General features: G+C 44.2%; 2 protein-coding genes across 10 annotated transcripts in view; both read left to right on the top strand.

The window, feature by feature from the left end:
• Positions 1-23204, top strand: part of JAKMIP1 (janus kinase and microtubule interacting protein 1) — an 85609-nt gene that overhangs the window by 38367 nt on the left and 24038 nt on the right. For all 9 annotated transcript variants that reach the window (XR_013394289.1, XM_077934483.1, XM_077934482.1 and 6 more), the window contains exons 9-13: positions 6663-6782; positions 9628-9756; positions 11293-11376; positions 15603-15665; positions 20430-20528. Coding sequence is in view for 8 of the 9 variants with exons in the window: in XM_077934483.1 (XP_077790609.1) it covers positions 6663-6782; positions 9628-9756; positions 11293-11376; positions 15603-15665; positions 20430-20528 (495 nt within the window). In the remaining variant the exon portion in view is untranslated. The remainder of the gene's footprint in view (positions 1-6662; positions 6783-9627; positions 9757-11292; positions 11377-15602; positions 15666-20429; positions 20529-23204) is intronic.
• On the top strand, positions 523-1313 carry LOC144328909 (uncharacterized). Its single transcript, XM_077934484.1, has one exon. It carries the CDS (start codon positions 1065-1067, stop codon positions 1182-1184), a length of 120 nt encoding a protein of 39 aa, XP_077790610.1. The 5' UTR covers positions 523-1064; the 3' UTR covers positions 1185-1313.

Raw genomic sequence — 23204 nt, 5'->3', positions numbered from 1 at the left:
GATAAATAGGGACCGCTTACTAGCGGGAAGGTAAATGGCGTTTCTGTGTGCGGCTCTGGCTTGCCAGAGCAGCGATGTCACGCTGGCCACGTGACCCGGAAGTGTCTCAGGACAGCGCTGGCCCCCAGCCTCTTGAGTGAGATGGGCGCACAACCCTAGAGTCTGTCAAGACTGGCCCGTACGGGCAGGGGTACCTTTACCTTTAGGAAGCAATGATACTACCACTTCCCCTTTCTCTTGTTCTGAGTATACATGAACAACCACCCCCACCCCCAGCACCCTCTCCAGCCTCAGTTTGCTTTGATCTTTAGCTTACCTGATACCATCTCTACAGGTGTGGGCTACTTTTCTGTATTTACCGTTAGTGACTTTCACTTTCACCTCTCACTTTCACCCTCCCTTGCTTTTTTTATTCATCTCCCCACTAAACTTTTTATGCAACCACATTGGCCTTTTTTATATTTTTCCTATTTTTTTATTATTATTTTTTGTTTACTGGTCCCCATCCCCGTCCCCCGATTATGCCTTTAGTAACATTTTCTCCAAGAACTCCCATTCATCTTGGCCTCCTTCCCTCATTAATGAACCTAGTCTTTCTCTGAGCTTATTAAAATCAGCTTTTTTTTCTGAAATCCAAGCAACATGTTTGCATTAAGATCATAACTTCCAGCATTACAAAGTCACTTCCCCCAAGTGTTCCTTCTAATCATTCCCTTGCTTACGTGTAAGAGGTAACAGTTGCTATGCTTGCTTTGACTGGGCACTCTCTTAATTGCCATGGGAAGTTTGAAAGTAGCAGGCTGCTGGCAGCTAGCTTCGGTCTCCAGGAGCAGCACTGAGGGTGGAGCTCTTTGTATACTGGGTAGCCATGGATATTTAAATCTTAGGAACTTAGGTGAGTGAAATGGGTAGAAAACCTGTCCAACATGTCTGACTTTACAATGGAGTAATGGAACTACAGTGTTTGGAATTTAGACAGCTCGTGGGACTATTTTCTGCTTTGCAGACTTAATTACGATGCTCTACTTTTTATAAGCAAAGTGCCGGGTGTCTGCATCATTAAGATGGAATACATATTTCTCGTCTTGTATTTTTCTTTTTTCCTCTGTCTCTGTGCTCTGGTATGCCTATATTTTTCTGGCTGCCAAGAAATGACTTACAAGCATGACGGTAAGAAACTCTGAGCTATTTGTTCTTATTCTTGTGATGCTGAATTTAGTTTGAGTTTCTACCCTGTTACTTCATTAATGACGTAAAAAATGTAAAGTGAAGTATATGGTGTTACTGAAGTTAAAAGAAGAGAAAAGGATGTTTGTTTTTTACACAGTTTAGCTCCTGTTACTTATTTATTTATTTATTTATTTAATTTATATATTGCTCTTCATAAGATTTCAGGGCAGTTCACAAAATAAACAGCTAACCATTCAGTTTTCAATGATGTTCAGACCAGTTCTTGTGCAAGAAAATCTCAATGGATTTTGCCCTTTGTCTTCAGAAATAAGACATCATTTGCTCATAAACAGCTCTTACTCTTTAATCAAAGTGGTGTCGTCAAGTGGTGAAATGGATAGCATATTCTAAACCTTTTTGGTGGCTCTCGTAAATTTACTGCGGATCTTCTGGGGTGATGCTTATAAAACGTATGTTGCTGCTTTGTTTTGAGAAAATATAAACACAAAGGGTACAGTGGATGAATTTTGACAGAAGAGAAGAGTTGTTAAATGTTACCACTGCTGGTCTACCTATTTAAGTGCTTATCTGATGAATACGGAACAGTTGCATTGTAAATTACATTGCAGGTGTTGCGTAAATCCCATGGTGCACTTAACCTCATAATAATGGTGGTGTGTTAATTTTCATTTTAATGAATACATTTTCTTACACTGAAATAGTCTGTGTGTGATGCTTTCCAAGCATTTTTCATATGCTGTAACGCATATTAATGGGCACTCAAACGTTATGGGCCATTGATTAATAATGTAGGGAGGAGGACCATTGTGTGCCTTTTGGGGCTTGGAGTTCCTACCCCTCTTGTCTCGAGCCCTTTTGTGCTTTCTTCTGCCTCTTCACTTTTTTGCACAACTGCCATCCTTTTCTACATTGCCAGGTCTTCGCTTCCACACGAATAAAAATAATAACTACTTTGTTAGCTGCCCATACAGTTATGTTGAAAGTGTGAAATATAAATTATGTAAATATAAAAAACCCTCTTCATTCTGACACATTTCTAACTCCTAGTCTTCACACTCCCATTTACAATTTCTATTCTTGTGTGCCTGATCTCCTCCTCCAAATCACTTTTTAAAGTGGTCTTACACATTCACACATACAGATAGTGTCCTCCAGGCACAACAGCACTTCATGGCATTTCTAGACAGCAGTCTAGATTAGGGATTAGGTGCCTATGGGAGATGGTGCTATTTAAAGGGCTAATCCCCCCCCCCACAAAAGAATTCCTATAATTATCTGTTTCTTGTTGGGCTATCAACACTAAAGAGCTGTTTAACCAAAGAACCACAAGACGCAATTGTGAAAACTCTTTGTAGGAGGCAGAGTTTTAATTCTGAGTTATAAATATGGTGTTATGTGCAACAAAACACAGCAAAGCTGTTAGAAGTATTTTGAAGCTCTAGTTCTGTTATTTCTGTTGGTCATAGCAGCTAGTGCCGTAGGGTGCCAAGTTCTAGAGGGCGCCAGGGAAGAGGCGGAGGCTGAATGCGGTGCCTCCTGGCATCAGCTCACCGCCCTCGCCCGCCTCCGCCATGCCGCGCCGAAGCAGCGCCACACCCGGAGCCTCCGTCTGCCGTGGCCACCATGGCACGAAGTGGCCAGCTGAGCCGGGAGGCGCCTCCTCCAGCCTCTGCCTCTTCCTCGCCAGAGGAACCGCCCTCCAGCCGCTGCCTGCCTCCTCCAGCCCCACTGGCACCGCTGTCCTCCCTACAAAATCTCTGGGAAATTGGGGGGGGGGGGCACCGGAGGGAGCTTTGCATCATGGCACCGGATATGCGTAAGACGGCCCTGGCTTAAGGTGATGATTTTTACTACCTGGTATTTCAACGCCAAAGCGCAAGCTGATGTGCAATTGTGGGCAAGAAATCTTCATTTTTGCATTTCTTGGAATTGTGGCAGAGTGGTGTCATGAGCCCCATAATGCTGCCTGCCTCAGGGCTGGGCGGCAATTGCTGTCAGATGAGGAAGACGAGGAGGGTGCAAATTGCAAGGAGAGGCATTGGAGGGAGGACAGGCACCACGCCCCTTTTACCTTTGGAGGCAGTCCTGATGACTTCTTGTCCTGCCCCTTCCATGAAGCTGAGTGATGGCCCAGCAGTGAGGGAGGCCATTGACTAGCCCTCAGGGGAGCTGGAAGAGAAGGAGAAGCCAGAGCTGCTGACCTCCACCCCACTTCTAAGAACTCAGGGCTGCCTCTGCTGTTGGGAACAGACCCACGTCCCTCAGGGAAGTGTGCACCTCCACATTCATTAGTTTGCAGGGACAAAGTATTGCAAGGGAGCGCGCCACATCTCGCCTTTAAAAGCTGGTGGGAGAGGCGTGACTGCTTGTTGGGACATCTTCTCAGCTTTCATTTGTCACGGACCCTGGATGCTATTCTTGAACTCTCTGCTTTGGTGGTCTGTACATGTACTGATGTATTATGAGAATTATAATGTCTAAGATATAAAATAAATGTACCAAGCAAACACATATAAATCATGTCTGAAACAGTACAGGAAGACAGTCCTGAAACCATTTTGTTGATCTCAAATGTTTCTCTGCAAGATGGGAGGGAATGGGGGGGGGGACCCCTCCCCATTGTCTCTTTGCTCACAAATCCTGCCTTAAGGGCACATTTAAGATATGAATAGGGGAGCCTGTGACCTGGACGGAGGAATTAAGTATTTATCATCACAAAAGGACAGCCAGTCTCGCCAGGTAAACCCATTAACATCCAGGTAAACCCATCAACAGGTTTCCTACCAGACAGGATTCTTTTGCAGACGCCCCTTCTGTGATATATGTATGATGTATTGGGGGGTGGTCTTGGGCTGCAAGGTGGCTATTTAAAAAGACTATATAAGGCCTTGCGCACCATTGTTGTGTGTTGCTCCTCCATCCTGTGTGTGGTGTGTGAGGACCCTGTTGCAACAGTTCAATAAAGATAAGGCTTACTAGCTGCCTTGTTTCTCAATATTCTCTGGTTGGCCTCTGTTATTTTCTGCTACCGCTAGGGAACCCACTTAGGGACTCTATACGGGCTCTTGGATACCCCATAAGGGAAAAGGGCAGATTTTGTTGACAACAGATGGAAGCCGTGAATGAAGCTTCCTTTCTAAGACTTAAGAACTGCTGTCATAGCATGGGAGCAGGGCTGGCCCGGGAAGTTTTGCTGCTTCAGGCAAAACAGCTCCCCACTTGCTGCCCCTGCAGTGGGTGCAGAAGAGGTGGCTGCAGCAACTGCTGCGCTCCTTGTAGGCCAGATCCGCCACCTGAGGTGACTGCCTTACCTTGCCTCCTGGGTGGTCATCCCTGGATGGGGAACCAGGGCGGAGGGGAGAGGGTTATCTGTGTTTTGCCCTACCACTGTGCCCTTATTTCCTAATTAATGAACTCTGTCCTTCATTTCAGGCATTTAACTGGTTTCTCATTTTCGTGTGCATAGGGTATCTAGTGCTGTGGCTAATCCAAAGCCCCAGCTATGCTTCTTTTGAGAATTTCAGCTGGGGGTTGGGAGCCTGAGGCCCACCAGATGGTGCTGGACTTCACCAGGCCCAACTAGCATGGCCAGCGGTCAGGGCTGATGATGGGGAGCTGCAGTCCAGGAACATCCCTGACCTGATGTCAATTATTAGCCTATTGTAGAACTGCCATGTTATATTCCTATGGAAGTGTGGTGTCTAAACATTTGAATAAAAATAAAATGCCTTGATAACAAAGACTGGCCAACTAGCAGCAATGACTCCATCTACAGGAGTGCACCTTAAGGCTTCCTGCTGTTCTTTTGCAGCTGTTTTGCCCTAGGTGGCATCAGGTGTGTGGCAGGTGGACATGGCTTGGGGAAAATGGTATCACAGCTCAGATTAGGACCCCTTTCATTAGAATTGCAGACCCACTGATTTAACCCCTTCTCCTCTGAATGTTTCAGTTTTCTCTTAGCTGCTCACTCTAATTTATTTTTATTTTAACTTAGTGCACATTAGTTAGCAGCTGTGCGGAATCAATGAAGAGCTTTGGTTAGTACATGACATGCACTCTTTTTTTCTGGACTAGGATAGCTTGGTCACTGTGGTCCATGTATTGGAAGCATTGCAGTTGGGTTATTGCAATGCACTTTTTGTGGTTCAGAAGCTGTTACTTCTGCAGAATATGGCTGTTAATGTCTTCACTGGGATATCAAACTGCACACATACTACACCAATGCTAAAAGAACTGCACTGGCTGCCTATTAGCTATCAAGATCTTGTTAAAATATAAGGCCTTGCACCACTTTGGATCAGGTTATCAAGTAGATTGCCATGCGTTCACTCAGAACATCAAAGGAGACTCTGCTGGCCATGTCGCAGCCTGCAGACTACAATCCAGTGGCAGTTTTGAAGTGGGCCTTCTCTGTAATGGTTCCCGTTCTCTGGAATATCCCCCTCCCCCCCGGCACTCTAGGGACTCAGCTACATTAGTAAAGAAAAACCATTTTATATGCATTATGTTACACCTGATTGTGCTGTGGAGTCCTGTCTTCTGTCAACATGATTTCCCTTTATGAAGTTTACAACGTGTTTAACTGAAACGCTTTTTAGATGTGTCTAGATCCAGCCTAGGAGACCCTGTAGTGCGTTTCAAGTGCTTACTGAAAACATATCTTTGTGTGTGGGCATTCCACAACTGTTGGTTGCTGGATTGTGATGATTTTTATTTTTAGTATTTTATAGGCAAAGAATTAATTAATTAATTAGGTTGCTATTTATATTATTTGTGTGTGTGTGTGTGTGTGTGTGTGTGTGTGTGTAATATTTATCAAGAGTTTTAGAGTCTTTGACTCCTTAATGTTGGGGTTGGCCAATACGGTGCCCGTCAGACATTCTTGGACTGCAACTCCCAGTAGCGTCAGCCAGCAAGACCAGTGGTTAGGGTTCATGGAAGTTGTGCCAGGTTGTTCACCCTTGCCTTGTGGGTAGTCCTAACTATAGGAAGCCAACCTAACTTAGGCTGGTGCAAGTTATCTCTATTCCAAACTCTGTTCAGGAGCCTCTGGCATGGACTGAGTTGTGAGGCTTGGGCCCTAGGTCACAAGGGCAGGGCTTGGAATAGGTGTAAGTTATTGGGACTTACACTGGCACAAGCGTAGACCTGGTTGAACCCCATAGCAGCAGGGAAAGCCCAAGATGTCTCAAATTCAAACTCTCTCATCCTGGTGGATCTTGGGTTTGGATTGTTGCTGATCACATTGTGGAAGAGGACATGGAAAATATTTCCCTATGCCTTTGCTTGAGAGACTGTGGCTGAGGTGCATAGTTTGTGGATAGTTATTTTGGTGCTATGCTGAGGACCAGCTGGGTCTCCTTTGGCCTCCGATTGTTGTCACCTTCCTTAAAGACAGAAATAAAGGCCCTTTGATACAGCTCTTTGAATAACTTGCTTGTCTATAACAAAGTGCATTGGTCTTATTTCAGAGGCATGTTGTGGAGACATTTTTTGGATTTGACGAAGAATCAGTGGATTCAGAAACATCATCAGTAACTTCCTATAATACAGACAGGACTCCAGCTACACCAGAAGAAGACTTGGAAGATGTAAGCACCTGTGACTTTGATATGGCATACTGTCATGGACTGGTTGGACGTAGAGGAATGGTGGGAGGCACTAGCTGGGGAGAAGGCTCAGAGCCTGGTGGGACAAGGGGGAGAAGAGGCGTCGGAAGCTGCAGAGATAACAGGGCTGGGTGAGCGGGGGGATTCTGTGAGAAGAAGTCCCAAATCAGAGGCAGAAGCTGAAGCAGGAGAGGAGGGAGGCCAAAAGGCAGAAATGAGTCCAGCTGGTGAAGAGGCATGCGTGTCCCTCCTGCGGCAATAAGCTCCCCTCCCCACTGGTCTCCCAGAACCAGGAGAGGCATGAAGAGGGCAGAGGCAAAGTTAGCTTCACATAGGTGCAATCTCAAGATTGCTTGGGGAAAACCCTGGAGAGGAGAGGACTTAGGCAGCTGTGGGGAGATGAGGACCTTCAGTTTCAGCAACTGGGGGCAAGACCTGCCAGAGATGAGTTGCTGTGCTTATGAGCCCTGACGTTCATGTGCAGATTGTGTTTTTGCTAATAAAGAGTTAACTCCAACTCCAGTGGGGTTTACTGCTGGCTCACTCCTGTCACATGCATATGTATCTCCCAGACTCAGAGCAATTGGAAGAACTGGTCCTAAGGGCACGTTCCCAGTGTTGCCATGGTACTTGAAGGTAGTACACTTCATATAAACGGAGACCACAGGAAAGTCTTCACGGGAAGTACCGGCAAACTGCTGGAGAAGGAACACAGCGATCAGTCCCTCTTCCTGTCCTCCCTTCTCCTCTCTCTGCAGCCAGAATGGGGGGGGGGGTGTAAGGCCGAGAGGGCTGAGGAGGAGAGACTGATGGCCAGTTCCAAATATGCTTTGGGGGGTCCAGAAGTGCTGAGGGCCAGTGATTCCCCACCTGCCCTAAGGGGTTGTGACCATGTTTTAGGGATGCTCTTGGATCCAGCACTTGTCACGAGGCCAGAGGCTCAGAGCACTTTTATCCTCTACGGCTGATATACCAGCTGTTGTCTTATCTGGACTGGGATAGCTTTGCTCTGATAGACTCTTATTTGGATTACTGTTGCTTTTGGGGCTGCCTTTGAAAATGGTCTGGAAACTTTAGCTGGTGCATACTAGGGGGCCATCTGCTTCCAGTCAATTTCAGGATCCAGTTTAAAGAGCTGGTATTCATCTTTAAAGCAGGGATGGGGAACTGCTTTCTGAGTACTATTCAACCACAACTGTCATAAGCTCTAGCCAGCATGGTCAGTGGTCAGGGATGATGATAGTTGCAACCCATCCTTGCTTCAGACCCTAAACAGCATGAGCCCAGGTTACTTGAAGGATTGGCTTTTCCAATATGTACTGAGGCACTTTTCCAGTTGCCCCAACAAATGAGGTTTGGATGGTAACCACCAGCTACCCTCCATTTTTATATTTCTAGTGCTTTGATGATGATGATGATTTATTCTTTATACCCTGTCCATCTGGCTGGGTCTCCCCAGCCACTCAGGGCGGCTTCCAACAGGAGATTAAAAATACATTAAATCTCTTGTGCTTGCTGTAGTTTTCCATTGCTGGTTTTAAATCTGACTTTATTCTGCTGCTGATTTTCCTCTGTTGTATTATATTTTAATATTTTGTTATTGGATGGTGTGTAGATACTTGGGAGGCATGGGCTTTCCCACAGTAAGCTCTGGTCCCTCTCACAACCTGTGCCACAGCTTTTATCAATGCAACTGTTGATGAGAGTGTGGGCATTCTTTCCATTATCATTAAGAATCATTACGTCAGAAGAAGAGACAGGGAGGACACATTATAGGAAATAAAGGTTAAAAAAAGGTAAAGGACCCCTGACAGCTAAGTTCAGTCACAAATGACTCTGGGGTTGTGGTGCTCATCTTGCTTTATTGGCTGAGGGAGCTGGCGTACAGCTTCCGGGTCATGTGGCAAGCATGACTAAGCTGCTTCTGGCGAACCAGAGCAGCACACAGAAACGCTCCCGCCGGAGCGGTACCTATTTATCTACTTGCACTTTGATGTGCTTTCAAACTGCTAGGTTGGCAGGAGCAGGGACTGAGTAACGGGAGCTCACCCCGTCGCGGGGATTCGAACCGCCGACCTTCTGATCGGCAAGTCCTAGGCTCTGTGGTTTAACCCACAGCGCCACCCGCGCCCCTATTATAGGAAATAAAGATGGCTATTACCAATGTAATAATGAAAGAGATTGGAAGCACAAGTGCAGGGGAGAGATCTGGTGTGGTGGTGATGGCTGGTGTCAAAGTTGAATTAGGGAGACCATGTTCCAGTCCCCACCCAGCCATGAAACTCACTTTGGGCATCACCCTTTTGCAGCCAATTCTTCCCTGTAGGATAAAGGGGAGGGCCAGAGACACTATCGTTTTAGCAAGAGTGGGATATAAATCTAACAAACACAGAAGCAACATTTTCATGTTCACAGCAAGGCCTTGACCCTTTTATAAATCAGATTTCCAAAAAGGCTGGGACTTCTCCATTATGTTGACCTCTTACAATATTTAATGTACTGGTTAGGGGGCTAACCAAGCTGGGATAGCTGGGATAGCAGGCTTGTTGGTTTTTGAATGTCTGGTGTAGATTTTTTCAATTTTGTTGTTCTGTATGGGACAATGACAATAAAGGTTATCGTATCATATCGTATCGTACTGAAACTATAGCTACGTTTGTGTTTCAGTCATCACCAAAAGTATATTGATGTTTGCAATTTCAGGACATGGCAAAAAAGTGTAAAAAGACTTAGCTAGAATGGTATGTCTGCTACAATTTATTTATTTACAGAGTTCTTTCTCTTTTAAAATGATGACGGTAATCTTTTTTTTTACATTTCTTTAAAGAGCACCCCTAAAGAAGAAGCTGACTTGCGGTTCTGCCAGCTAACCAGAGAATATCAAGCTTTGCAAAGGGCATATGCATTGCTCCAGGAACAGGTTGGGGGAACCCAGGATGCAGAAAGAGAAGCAAGGGTAATTTTTTTTAATGTGGCTTTGCAAAAAATAAAATACAGGCTCTTTCAGTTAATTTGAGATATGTTCAGTTTTGAAATGCCCGGGCTCTGTCTGTTTAACTCCTTTGCTCTGTCTCAATGCATGCTACCTGATTTTTTTAAAAGCACTCTTTACTTTCTTTTAAAGTTTTACCTTTGGTATATAGTCACTCTTAGTTGGTAAGGGCATTTGCATTTGCTTTGGAAACATTTTTTGTGTGGATCCTGACTTCAGAGTCGGATCCAATAAAATTACAGACCGGATCTCAAATTTGTTGCATTCTGGAATTGCCAATTTCAAGCTGTGAAGTGGATCTGAAAAGTCACTGAGCAACTTGATATGTATGTTTGTAATATTTTTATCCAGGAAGTTTGTAATGTTTGAAGTTTTAATCTGTTTTTAATATTCTGGGTGGCGCTGTGGGTAAAAGCCTCAGCGCCTAGGGCTTGCCGATCGAAAGGTCGGCGGTTCGAATCCCCGCAGCAGGGTGCGCTCCCGTTGTTCGGTCCCAGCGCCTGCCAACCTAGCAGTTCGAAAGCACCCCCGGGTGCAAGTAGATAAATAGGGACCGCTTACTGGCGGGAAGGTAAACGGCGTTTCCGTGTGCAGCGCTGGCTCGCCAGATGCAGCTTGTCACGCTGGCCACGTGACCCGGAAGTGTCTCCGGACGGCGCTGGCCCCCGGCCTCTTGAGTGAGATGGGCGTACAACCCTAGAGTCTGTCAAGACTGGCCCGTACGGGCAGGGGTACCTTTACCTTTACCTTTAATATTCTGATGGAAGCCGCTCAGAGTGGCTAGGGATACCCAGCCAAATGGGTGGGGTATAAATAATTTATTGTTTGTTTGTTTGTTTTCAATTTAAGGCAAAATGTCCCTAAAATTGCTTTATACTATCATCTAATAATAAGAAGAATCAATATTTTAAGGTGATGCACTTCTTGACCTAATGGAGCTTAGAAATGTTCCAGTAAGCCCTGGTGCTGAAATGCTGGATTCCTCCTAGGTGGAACACAAAGCCCATCACCAGAAATCAGGTTAATCTGATTTGGGCAGCAACACTATTCCTTGGTAATTTGAACCCTTTCCCATTTTACTTTGAAGCATGTTTTAAGGCAGAGTGTCCATCAGCTTGATAACGCAGTTTATTGACGTTCCCTTTAAATCAAACTGGACAAATTTTATTCTCCATAATTCTTTTTCCATCATCGAATTGTAGAGTTGGAAGGGACCCCAAGGGTCATCTAGTCCAACCCCCTGCAATGCAAGAATCTCATCTAAAACACCCTGACTAACTTGGGTTTACTGCCAAACCCAACATAGTATTTACGGAGTGTCAACGTAGTTGGCTCCCACTACCACTTTCAAAGCAGTTACTGATTTTGTTACATAAATCCTACTGGAAATGCTGAGTTTTGCAATGATTAATTGTGCGCAAAGGCAGAATATAGTAGAACCTCCTATATCCCAGTTGTTACCATGATATCAGTTAAGTATTCTTCAAACTCTCTCTTCAGACACGGGAACAACTACAAGCTGATCTTCTCAGGTGCCAAGCAAAAATTGAAGACTTGGAGAAAGCTCTGGTTGAGAGAGGACAGGTAAAAGACTCTCTTCATACTTTCCGTCAGTTCATTCTCTCTTCTGCATGCAGCGCTGCTCTTATCATCTTCATTGCTTCCTGGTACATTGCTGTGTTTGATGTACAATAGACGAAATGGGGAAAAACAATTGTATTGAATGGAATTATATGTACTGGGGAGAAGGCCTTAAAAGTAGTGAAATAATAAAAACACATTAAGGTTGATATCCTTCCCAATACAGTCCAATAGCATCTTGAAGATTCCCACCAAGACCCTTACAGAAGAGAATTTCGACTGATGATGTCAGCTATGTATTTTCCATCTCCATGATGTAGTAGTTTAGGCACTTGCTCAAAACATTTGTGTTTGTTTTGTGTTGTCTTTGTAAGCAGGCAAATGACCCCATGTTTGCAAACAGCATACTGTATTCCTTTATCAAACAACACAGGAAGATTCTGTATCATATAGACATACAAGCTTAAGACAATTCACAATTTCTTAGTAACAACAGATCACAGATATAGAAGATTCCTTAGGAAGTTAGTTTTTCTATAACTCAAGTAAAAACTGTAGCTCTTCATTTTGCATAAGGAACCTCAAAATGTAGCATGCACAGTTTTTATTTAGTGATGGGGGAAATGCATAATTTTACGAAGACTGCACACTAGATTTGTGGGGTCCATTATTTTATTCAGCCCCATTTGGGAGTTTGTGGACCCACAAAGGCCTACTAGTGCTCAGCACCCCTCCCATGCCCCCCTCATGTTGTACCCTTTGCTAGAGACAGGGGGGGCATGTGGGTCAGACCTATGCTATGAAGGCCAGTGAGCCTAAGGAGGTATTAGACACTACTGCAGATGTACAGCACTTCCAGGTAAATTTGCTGTCATGAAAAGGGTCATTATTTTTGATGCCGAAGTACCCAGAGTATAGCCTGCAATCATGGCAGCACCTGGGTCCTCTCTAGTCCAGCATCTTCCCTGGCTTGGATTAGGACTTCTCCGCTGCCTTCTATCTCTGGAAAGAATTGAGAAGTGGGGGTCAAGTGCCTTGACTCTTGGGGAAGGGCAGTGTTCCTAGAGAGGCCTTGGCCACTGCTGTGCACCTGTCACACATTCTGGTGGCTTACATTCTTCTGCTGACATTCAGAACGAGTCCTCCTGCTGCTATAGCAGTAGAACACGGGTTAGAAGAGACAATGTCAGGCTCCAAGCAGTCTTACTGATCCTGGCTCAGCTCTACTGCATTTGGGGAGGCAAGACTGAAACTTGCATATTTCCTAACAGAAACTCAGATGGTTTTGGTTCTGATTCCTTGCTCTTCTTACCTTTATAAGCATAGGGGTGCTATGTTTGCAGTCAAATGGTACATGCCATATAATTTTTTTTAAAAAATCGAACCGTTAACATATAGGAAATGGCTGCCTTTGCATGAGGGCCATTTTAACGTTTTTGAGTGGAGGAGCTTCCTTGCAAACACCCTCAAGGTATTCAGTCCAAATGTCTCTCCAGGGCTGCAGTCTGGGTGGTGGGTGGGACCCAGTTTTGCTAATTTACGGCAGGGGTCAGCTGTGTATAACTTGGTGGATATCTCTAATGTCACTGAGAAGCACCTCTCCACAATTCCCAGAACAGTACAGCTTTTTAAAAAATAAAATAAAAAATATCATTTTATTTTGTCAACAGAGAAGGGGGGAAGAAACCAAATGTACACAAGCTCCACTTTTAAAAATAAAAAGGGAGTGTCTCTCCTGAAACATGGGAGAAGTGACTGCACCAGCATTCAGTTTGCTGCTACACATTTCCATTGCTAGCAAATCATTCTCACTGTGGGGCTTAGGGGCCACTCTGAGCTCTAGTTTACTGCTAGCCTTTTCTTTATGTACTCCTGTATTAAGCTACGGAATGTTCCACAATTGTGAATGTCTCTTGAAGTTCTAGGAAAACACAAAACACTTTTTCTTCTTTGGGGCATGGTGTGTTTACTACTTAGTTCAGTACTAAAGTGAAACTGTTAATAAGCAGTTCTTCAAAATAAATTTTGTTTTGCAAATCATGAAGTTTTCTCGTGCATGATGTAATTTATTTATGTTTAGTAAAATGGTTGTTTTGCAGCAGAGCTAGTAGTATTATTTTATCATCAACGAAGTGGCTGCTTTTCGCCTGAATTGGCAAGCAGTTGTCTTTATTCACGAAGAGATTTAAAATACTTCAGATTGTCTCCATCTCTTTAAAAATAGGAATGTTCCTCCCTATCATGAAATCACTTAGTGCTTTTCCTAAGTACCTTGCATACATGATCTCTGTTAGCTTTACAAAATAAGATAGACCGGTCTTGTCACCCTCATATTGTCAATGGCCGACACAAACTGTTAGGCAGCTTGCATAAGCTCAGACTTGACTAGGTAGTCTAACAGCATATATGAAATACAGTGGTACCTCAGGTTACATATGCTTCAGGTTACAGACTCCGCTAACCCAGAAATAGTACCTCAGGTTAAGAACTTTGCTTCAGGATGAGAACAGAAATTGTGCTCCGGCGGCGTGGCGGCAGCAGGAGGCCCCATTAGCTAAAGTGGTGCTTCAGGTTAAGAACAGTTTCAGGTTAAGAATGGACCTCCAGAACGAATTAAGTACTTAACCCGAGGTAGCACTGTAAATTAAAAAATTGTCCAGTAGCACCTTAGAGACCAACTAAGCTTGTTCTGGGGATAAGCTTTCGTGTGCATGCACGCTCCTTCAGATACACTGAAACAGAAGTCACCAGACCCTTATATATGGGGGGGGGGGCGGGGCGGGGTGAGGTGGGTTTCCCCCCCAGAAGGGTAGTAGGAGATGGGTGATTGACTCATATATCAAGTATTTGGTAGCACTTTTAAGTATGTGAGCATGTTCTTGCCTGCCCTGCTCTGAATGACTGCAGCTGCAATTTAGCTGAGAATCTGTACCTCTGTGTGAAGGTGTTACTTATGACTGTCATTTAAAGCCAGTATCGTATGAGACTGGAAGAGCTGAACTAGTGTTTGATGTCAGTAATGGCCTGGATGAGAGCCAGTGAACTGTCCTGTGAGTAGATGGTTCTCCAGTTCAGGGAGATGATAGTCAGTTCTGGATGAAGTTGCAGTATCGCTTAAGAAAGATATCCCCACCTTGGCTCTCAATCTAAGCCCAGGTGACCTCTGTAGCACACAGTAGTACCTTTTGCCAGTTTGGGCTGAAGTGTCAGTGACCACCTTTCATAGGCAGATAGCCTGGCCATGATTATCCATGCTCTGGCAACATCCTATCTGGGTTACTCCAATGTGTTTATACACAGGGTTTTCTCTGAAAAAGGCTCAGAAGCTTCAGTTAATGCAGAATGCAGCAGTCAGAGTTTTGATGGGCATTGCTCACATGGCGTATTAAATCTCTTCACTGATTGCATATTCATTTCTAGGCCCAGTTCAAAGCTAGTAGCTACTAAAGGTAAAGGTAAAGGTACCCCTGCCCGTACAGGCCAGTCTTGACAGACTCTAGGGTTGTGCGCCCATTTCACTCTAGAGGCCGGGGGCCAGCGCTGTCCGCAGACACTTCCGGGTCACGTGGCCAGCGTGACAAAGCTGCATCTGGCGAGCCAGAGCCGCACATGGAAACGCCGTTTACCTTCCCGCCAGTAAGCGGTCCCTATTTATCTACTTGCACCCGGGGGTGCTTTCGAACTGCTAGGTTGGCAGGTGCTGGGACCGAGCCGCGGGAGCGCACCCCGCCGCGGGGATTCGAACCGCCGACCTTTCGATCGGCAAGCCCTAGGCTTTTACCCACAGCGCCACCCGCGTCCCTACTACTTAACTTTAAATACCTAATTAGCTTGGGACCCAAGGACTTAAAAGAGCATCTCCTCCCATACCTGCTTGCCCACACTATAATGTCATTGACCAAAGCCTTTCTACAAACGCCACCTCCATTAGAGTAGAGGTTTGTTTCAGTGGGCAAATTGAAGGGCAGGGCTTTTCTGGCAACCCGGGCAGTGCAGTAAGCTTTCCTAGAGTGGTACACTTGAAGCCAATTTTGCTGCTTTGATGCTGTGCAATAACTTCCATTCACCCAGATAAATTCAAATCTCTTGATTTTGAATTCTACTTTTATATGTTTGTTGTTTTGCATGCTTTTTATTATTTTGTAAATGTCTTGGTCATTGACAAGTTGCAGTGTATATGATTTTTAAACATAAGTAAAATACATTATAATTCTAAAAATTCCTTGCAGGACTCTAAATGGATAGAAGAAAAACAGGGGCTTATCAGGACAAACCAAGAACTGCTAGAAAAGGTGGGTGAAATAAATGGTGGCCTCAATGTTTCCAGAACTGATTACAATAACATCCTTTGTGCTGAGTAACTCAAGTTTTTACATTGATAATTTTCTTTTCTAAAAGTGTGTGATTAATACAAACACTGTTTTTGTTTATTAAATTCCTGTCTTGCCCTTTCCTCAAAGAAGCTGGGTTTCACTAGCCAAAATGAAACTATTAAGAGCCTTCAGAAAAAATTATATATAGCATGTAGTAGGCAGTAAGGGAGAGGATAACTGGGTTGTTTTAATGATAAAACTCTTTGGGTTCAGTCAGACAACCAGCTGCAAATCCACCTAACAGTTACCTTGTTCAACTAACATTTTACCAGCTTCCTCACAAGAATATCATAGGGGACTTTGTCCAAAGCCTTACTGAAATCAAGATACGCTATGACCATGGCATTCCCCTAATCCACCAAGCTTGTAACTCCATCAAACAAGAAATAAGATTAATCTGGCATGACTTATTTTTGAGAAACCCATGTTGGGTTTTGGTAATCACAGCATTTTTTTCTTAGTGCTCACAGACCAACTGTTTGAATTATCTGTTCTAGGACCTTTCCAGGTATTGACGTCAAGTTCATAGGTCAGTGGTTACCTGGGTCTTCTCCCGCCCCCCTTTTGAAGATGGGGACAACATTTGCCCACCTCCATTCTGCAGGGACCTCACCTATTCTCCAAGAATTCTTAAAGATTATAGACAGAGGCTCTGAGATTACATTCGCAAGCTCCTTTAGTACCCTTTGATGCAGCTCACCAGGCCCTGGAGATTTGAATTTGTTTAAAGTAGCCTGCTGTTCCCTTACCACCTCTTTTTCTATATTGGGCTGCAGCTCCCTCCTTGCATCATTTATTCTATTATCACCAAGTTGGGCATTGCTTTCCTTTTAGGCAAAGTAGGTGTTGAATAGTTCCGCCTTTTCTCTTTCTTCTCCATGCAGAGGACCTACCACTTTCTTGTTCTTCCTCTTGCTTCAGACTTAACTGAAGAAACCTTCTTTATTATTTTTAACCTCTCTTGCAATCCTGAGTTCATTCTGAGCTTTGGCTCGCCTGACCTTCTCCCTGTAACTGTTGGGTACTCATATATACTCCTCCTTTGTGATTTCCCCTTTCTTCCATTTCTTATACATGCCCTTCTTACATCTCACCTCACCTCACCTCACCTCATCTCATCTGTAAGCTCCTTATGCAGCCACACCAGTTTATTTAGATGCCTCCCACTTTTCTTTCTTGTTGGAATTGCCTGCCTTTGTGTCTTCAGTATTTCATTTTTAAGAAACTCCCATCCATTTTGGACTCCCTTCTCTTTCAGTATTTCTGACCATGGGATCTCACCCAGTAGTTCCTTAAGCTTTTTGAAACGAACCTTCTTAAAGTCCAGACGCATGCCCGACCACACTCAGGTTTCCCTTGCCCCTCTATATCATGAAACCCAAGATGTCATGATCACTTCCTCCCAAAATTCCCAATACTTCCACTTGGTCAGTCAGTTCCTGCCCGTTGGTGAGGACCAGGTCCATAATCTTCTTCCACCTCCTGGGAAAAGAAAGTGTCAGCAAAGCATTGGAGGAATTTGTTGGACCTTACTTTCTTGGCAGAGTGAGTTCCAACAGATAGGGGTAGTTGAAGTCTCCCATGATTACTGTTGTTGGCGGCAGCATCTGTCTGTCCCAAGAGACAATGGAGTGTGCCTCTGGGGGTGAAGTCAAACTGCTGGAGAATCACACTGCTTGCTGGTAACTCGTAACAGCTGCCTTGTGTGTTGTTTTTGCAGTGTTAGCAGCACCAAATGGGCTTCTTTGGGGTGCAAGCCTGGGAAGTATGTATGGAGGTCCTGGGCTGCTAGATCTCTCCTGCTTGAGGTTTTTAAGCAGAGGTTGGATGGCCGTCTGTCATGGATGTTTTAGCTGAGATTCCTGTATAGTAGGGGGTTGGACTAGATGACCCTTGGGTCCCTTCCAACTCTTAAGATTCTATTATTCCTTTTTGAATGTTTGGTAATCTGCTGCAGGAAGGCATCACCCAAGTCTTCAGTCTGGCTTGGAGGTCTGTGTTACTCCTCTCTTCCTGTTTGGTCTGTTCCGTTTGAATAGGTTATACTCCTCTATTTCTGCATTCTAGTCATGAATCTCATCCCAGTAAATAATAATAATAAATTTTATTTATATCCTGCCCTCCCCAGCCGAAGCCAGGCTCAGGGCGGCTAACAACAATAAAACAGTACAACACAACACTCTAAAATCATTCATTATAAAACTGAAGCCTATTAGGTCATCTTTGCCATCCTGCATTAAGCATTTCAATTTGTCTTGCACATTTCCCATACTCTGTGCATTAGTACAGAGACAACTGAAGCCGTGAGTCATTCTCTACAGCTGCTTCCTGTGCATCAATGAAGCAATTATCCCCAGTACCAGGTGTCCCCCTGTTGTCTGTAGTATTGTCTCCTTCCCCCTCATGATTTGTTTTAAAGCTCTCCTGAACAGGTTCAGTTCTTGTTGGAAGTAGGCAAGCAAGATATGAAGACAATAGCCCTCTCTGGTAGATCACTTGGCAGCTCATATTCGGTGGCTTACTGTTTCTCACCATAGAGTTTGCATATACCCATCCTGACCATTAACTAGTTTCCTCTCTTCCAGCCACTTGTTTTTTAGTGGCTCACTCCTAACTGCAGACTATTTGTGAATTAAAAGCATCCGTCCCAATACAGATCCTCAGGAACTTCACTTCCTGCATCCTACCATTGTAAGAACGTTATAAGAACTGTCCAATTAGTCTCAATACCTGCTTCCCAATACTTGATCCACAAGAGGACCTTTGCTCTTATCTCATAACTGCTAAGTTTACTTGGAAATCTTTGGTGAGGGACTTTGTCAAAAGCTTTTTGAAAGTACAAATATGGAATATCCACTTGATCACCCTTGAAGAACTCTAAAACTTTACTGAGACAGGACTTACCTTTGCAAATACTACTTTGGCCTTGTTCTTCTTTATTCTTTATAATTTTATTTTTAAGCATGCTTTCCACCAATTTACCCAGGACTGATGTTACGCTAACCATCCTGAAGTTTCCTGGATCCCATTCCCATTCTAAAACAAATCTTGCTGCATTCCTTACAAGGGGTACTCATGGGCTGACTTTTTTAAGGAGCAAAAACCTTTAAAATGCACACATTTTACAGAAAGGCTTACAAGGTTGTCCTAAGACTGCCTCTTTATTCCTTTTAGCATTTTTAACATTTTCAGCTGCTTTAAACATGGTAAACAAATACCTTTCAAGGGGCTTCCAGGAAGTGGGTGTTCCATTGTAATGTGCAGCCCCGCCCTGTGGATTTGTGCTGGGGGGGGAGGTGGCTGTCTCCATCTGCACATGGGGGGTGTTTAAATGTGCCTAGAGACGAAACAAGCCCCTAATGACAATTGTTGGTACGGTACATATCATTCTGTGGTGAAAAGAATCAGCACGTGTTTTGCACCAGATTTGACCTTTATGGAGAGCCTTACCTCCAGTGGTTTTTATTTCAACATGTTTAGAGACTCTGCAAGATCCATGACCACAATGCCCAATGTTTTCCAACTAAATGTCAGGAAGAACTTTCTGGGGGTAAGAGCTGTTTGGCAGGGGAACAGACTCCCTCGCAAGGTGGTGGCCTCTCCTTCCTTGGAGGTTTTTGATCAGAGGCTGTCAGGGATGCTTTAGTTGAGATTGCTGCATTGCATGAGGTTGGACTAGATGAACTCTTACCGTTCTGTGAATCTATTTGCCAAGTGCTTCTGAACTGGCATGGAATCCTCCTGTCACAAGGTGTTCATTTCTCTTAAGAGCTATTGTCTTGCTCAGCCTAAGTGGGGCCGGGATCTGAAGAAGAGTTTGGATTTGATATCCCGCCTTTCACTGCATTTAAGGAGTCTCAAAGCGGCTAACATTCTCCTTTCCCTTCCTCCCCCACAACAAACACTCTGTGAGGTGAGTGGGGCTGAGAGACTTCAACCATATGTCAGGAGTGCTCTGATGGTGTTTCCTGCTTGGCAGGGGGTTGGACTCGATGGCCCTTGTGGTCTCTTCCAACTCTATGATTCTAAGTGTGACTAGCCCAAGGTCACCCAGCAGCTGCATGTGGAGGAGCGGAGACGCGAACCCGGTTCCCCAGATTACGAGACTACCGCTCTTAACCACTACACCACACTGGCTCTATCTGGAAGATCCAAATTTGCAAGCCCACATTAGTGACTTTTTAGAACTGCGTATGATAGAATTCGGGACGCGGGTGGCACTGTGGGTTAAACCACAGAGCCTAGGACCTGCCAATCAGAAGGTCGGTGGTTCGAATCCCCGCAACAGGGTGAGCTCCCGTTGCTCGGTCCCTGTTCCTGCCAACCTAGCAGTTCGAAAGCACGTCAAAGTGCAAGTAGATAAATAGGTACCGCTCCGGCGGGAAGGTAAACGGCGTTTCCGTGCGCTGCTCTGGTTCGCCAGAAGCGGCTTAGTCATGCTGGCCACATGACCCAGAAGCTCCTTCGGCCAGTAAAGTGAGATGAGCGCCACCACCCCAGAGTCGGTCACAACTGGACCTAATGGTCAGGGGTCCCTTTACCTTTATGATAGAATTCACTCTTGCATTTCATTAAGAGGCTTTCCCCCCAGTGGCTTTCATTTCTTTTGCAAGCTATAAAGATGTTTGCAAGGATGTATTCTACTTCTCCCTCGGCTCATAGCCACATGATATTTTCTCTTAGATCTACAAGATAGAACAAGAAGAAGATCTGCTGAAGAATGAGATGCAGGATGCCAAAGACCAGAATGAGCTGCTGGAGTTCCGAATCCTTGAACTGGAAGTAAGAGATTCTCTGAGCTGTAGACTCACAAATGGAGCAGAACATGTCATTGAACCCAAGCTGAAATACGTATGACATCCATTAGCATCCATTGCATGTGTAAGGGAAAACTAACTGGATTTTCTGAAATCTGCCGCGATGTCGGGGCAATGAATATAATGCCTCTGCCTTAATGTAGTTTTGGAGAGCATGCTCACTAATTTTGCAAAACTGTAACATAGACAATATGTATATTACATATAGTTTGTTCTGGCCAATAAATTTTTTTCTGTGTTTCTGTCTTTTTGTTTGTTTCATTTCCATGACTGCTCCTTTCATGCATGTGACATCATCTGATACACATACTACCAACTCCCAGCTGGCATTGTTTTAATTAACACACCTCTGTGCATTCTGCATGAAATCAAACCTTAGGCTGTGACACATCCTTCATCTTAATATTTTTTTTCCCTTAAGTTTACTTTGTCAGTTTTAAAAGGGAAATTTCTACAGAACTTCTCTTATTTTATGGGAAAAAATATTTACATAAATCTGTTAATGAAGTAATGATGCAGTTTAAAATGAAAGAATCTTAAATAGAAAAAAAATATCGTTACCTGAAGAATTTGCATTTTCTTAGCACATTAATTCATTCAGTCTGGTTCCATTGTGTTAAAGGAGTGGATGATATTGTTGCTACATTTTTTTTTGTTTTAAAAATATGCTCCATTGTAACGGGAGGGGTAAGACTGTTGCATTTTCATACCCATGTGCAGTACATAAACATAACTAAAAGGTCGTTAACAAAAATCATGTTCATTAGGCTATTTGTAATTTCATCTACTGAATATCTCAGAACTCTTGGCATGCACAATCTTCATTCCGCCTCATTCCACCTCAGCCTCACTTTGGAAATGCTTTTGTTCTGCATATTACTTAGAGATCAATCTTGTTTGACCTGTTAAAGCAGGGGGTGGGCAAATCTCCATTTCTGTCGAGGGCCATTCTCCTTCAAGGACACGCCGCTTGGGGCCAGAGCCAAAAGTGGGTAGAAGAACTCTTTCTGTCTCTCTTGCCCTCTGCTCTCCAGCTGGCAAGCCACTGGCAGTAAGGATAATATGCTTTTGCCAGAGGTCTGAACTGAACACTTGTAGTGTTGCAGAGGGCTTTTGACATCAGGATAAGGGTCCTGTTAAAATCCAGTTAAAAGGATATTTGGTAGCAGGGCTACGGAGTACCTTCAGCCAAAATAAACAGCTGCGGGATAGATAGGCCAGTGTGCCTGACAGGAGGATACCGAAGCACCGCAGGTTTATTTTGCAAGCTATGAAAATTAGCTCCTCCTTGACATCTTGGCAATTCAGCTGTGGATGGAATAGACATGAAAATGAAACCAATGTTTACACTGATTTTTTTACTTCCCTCTTTGCTTTTGCTCACACCCCGTGCTGGAGGGGTGGGGAAACCTGTGGCCTTCCAGATGTTGAACTCTTAAGTCCAGTCAGTATGCAGGACCACAGGTTCCCGATCCTTGCCTTTTTTTATGGGCCTGCCTATCTAATAGTTAGAAGGTTGGATTATGAGCTGGGAGACTAAGGTTTGAATCCCCACTCAGCCTTGAAGATCCCTGGCCGATTTTGGGCCAGTTACAGTCTCTCAGCCTAACCCACCTCACAGGGTTGTTGTGAAGATTAAATGGGGAGGTGAGACTCAAGTACACCGCCTTGAGTCCCTCTCAGGAAAACATTGTATATAAATGCAGTAAATAAGAATAAGTCAAAGGAGTGGTGCTATCCAGAGTTCATATGCTACACTACATGGTTGGCAGATCCAGTGTGGGGTGTCAAATTAGTCTATTAGTTGGAAATGCCATTAAAGAAACCCCTATTTCTTTCTGGGTCTGTTCTTGTTACACATCCAGGTGCCATTTACTCTCTTCCCCTCACCATTTTGTGTTTGCTGGTATCCATGCCACTTTCTTCCCCTCTTGCCTCATAACTGCTTGTGCTCTCTTACCTCTTCCAACCGTTACCCCTTTAATAATTTTGGTTGAAAAGCAGAGTATAAAAAAACCCTGAAACCACCTAAGAACACCATCTATTTCCATGTATAAGGAACCTTCCTTTGCAGCAGCAACTACCCTCTGAAAGCTTAAAAGGTAGCCTTACACGGCCTGGGCCTTCCCATCTGTGGTCTACACTGGATATATTTGTGGGAGGGATTCAAATGCATAATGTAAATTATGCATTTGAGCACCTGAAGTTGTTCAGAGTGCTCTGTCATCTAGTGCCATAAATCCACTTCGAAAAGAAGCAGACTTTAGGAAAGTGATAGATATGCATTGAAACGTGTGGGGTGAGCAAATAATCACCGGGTGGATGTACAAACAATTCAGAATGAAAATCGGACGTAGTCTAACCACCACATGTTTTCTGCAAACAAATCAGGATGAACGTCCAGTAAATAGGTTGTCCGGAGGAGCCTTCAAAACTGCAGTGTAATTGGGGCATATGCTGCAATCATACCATTTGTTTTCATCTATGAGACCTAGATGCTTTTGAAAAACCAAATCAGAACCCAAAAGTTGATGCTTATATTTTAACAAGAGCGATTCATACGAACCTCATTCAAACTGGCCCCTGTGGTTAAGCAGTCACAATGTAATGCCATTTGAGTGCTTTTTTGTTAACATGCAGT

This window comes from Podarcis muralis, chromosome 9, assembly GCF_964188315.1.
Source record: "Podarcis muralis chromosome 9, rPodMur119.hap1.1, whole genome shotgun sequence".
Classification (NCBI taxonomy): domain Eukaryota; kingdom Metazoa; phylum Chordata; class Lepidosauria; order Squamata; family Lacertidae; genus Podarcis; species Podarcis muralis.
Note: the sequence above shows the minus strand (reverse complement) of the source record. Positions and strands in the feature narration are given on the sequence as shown.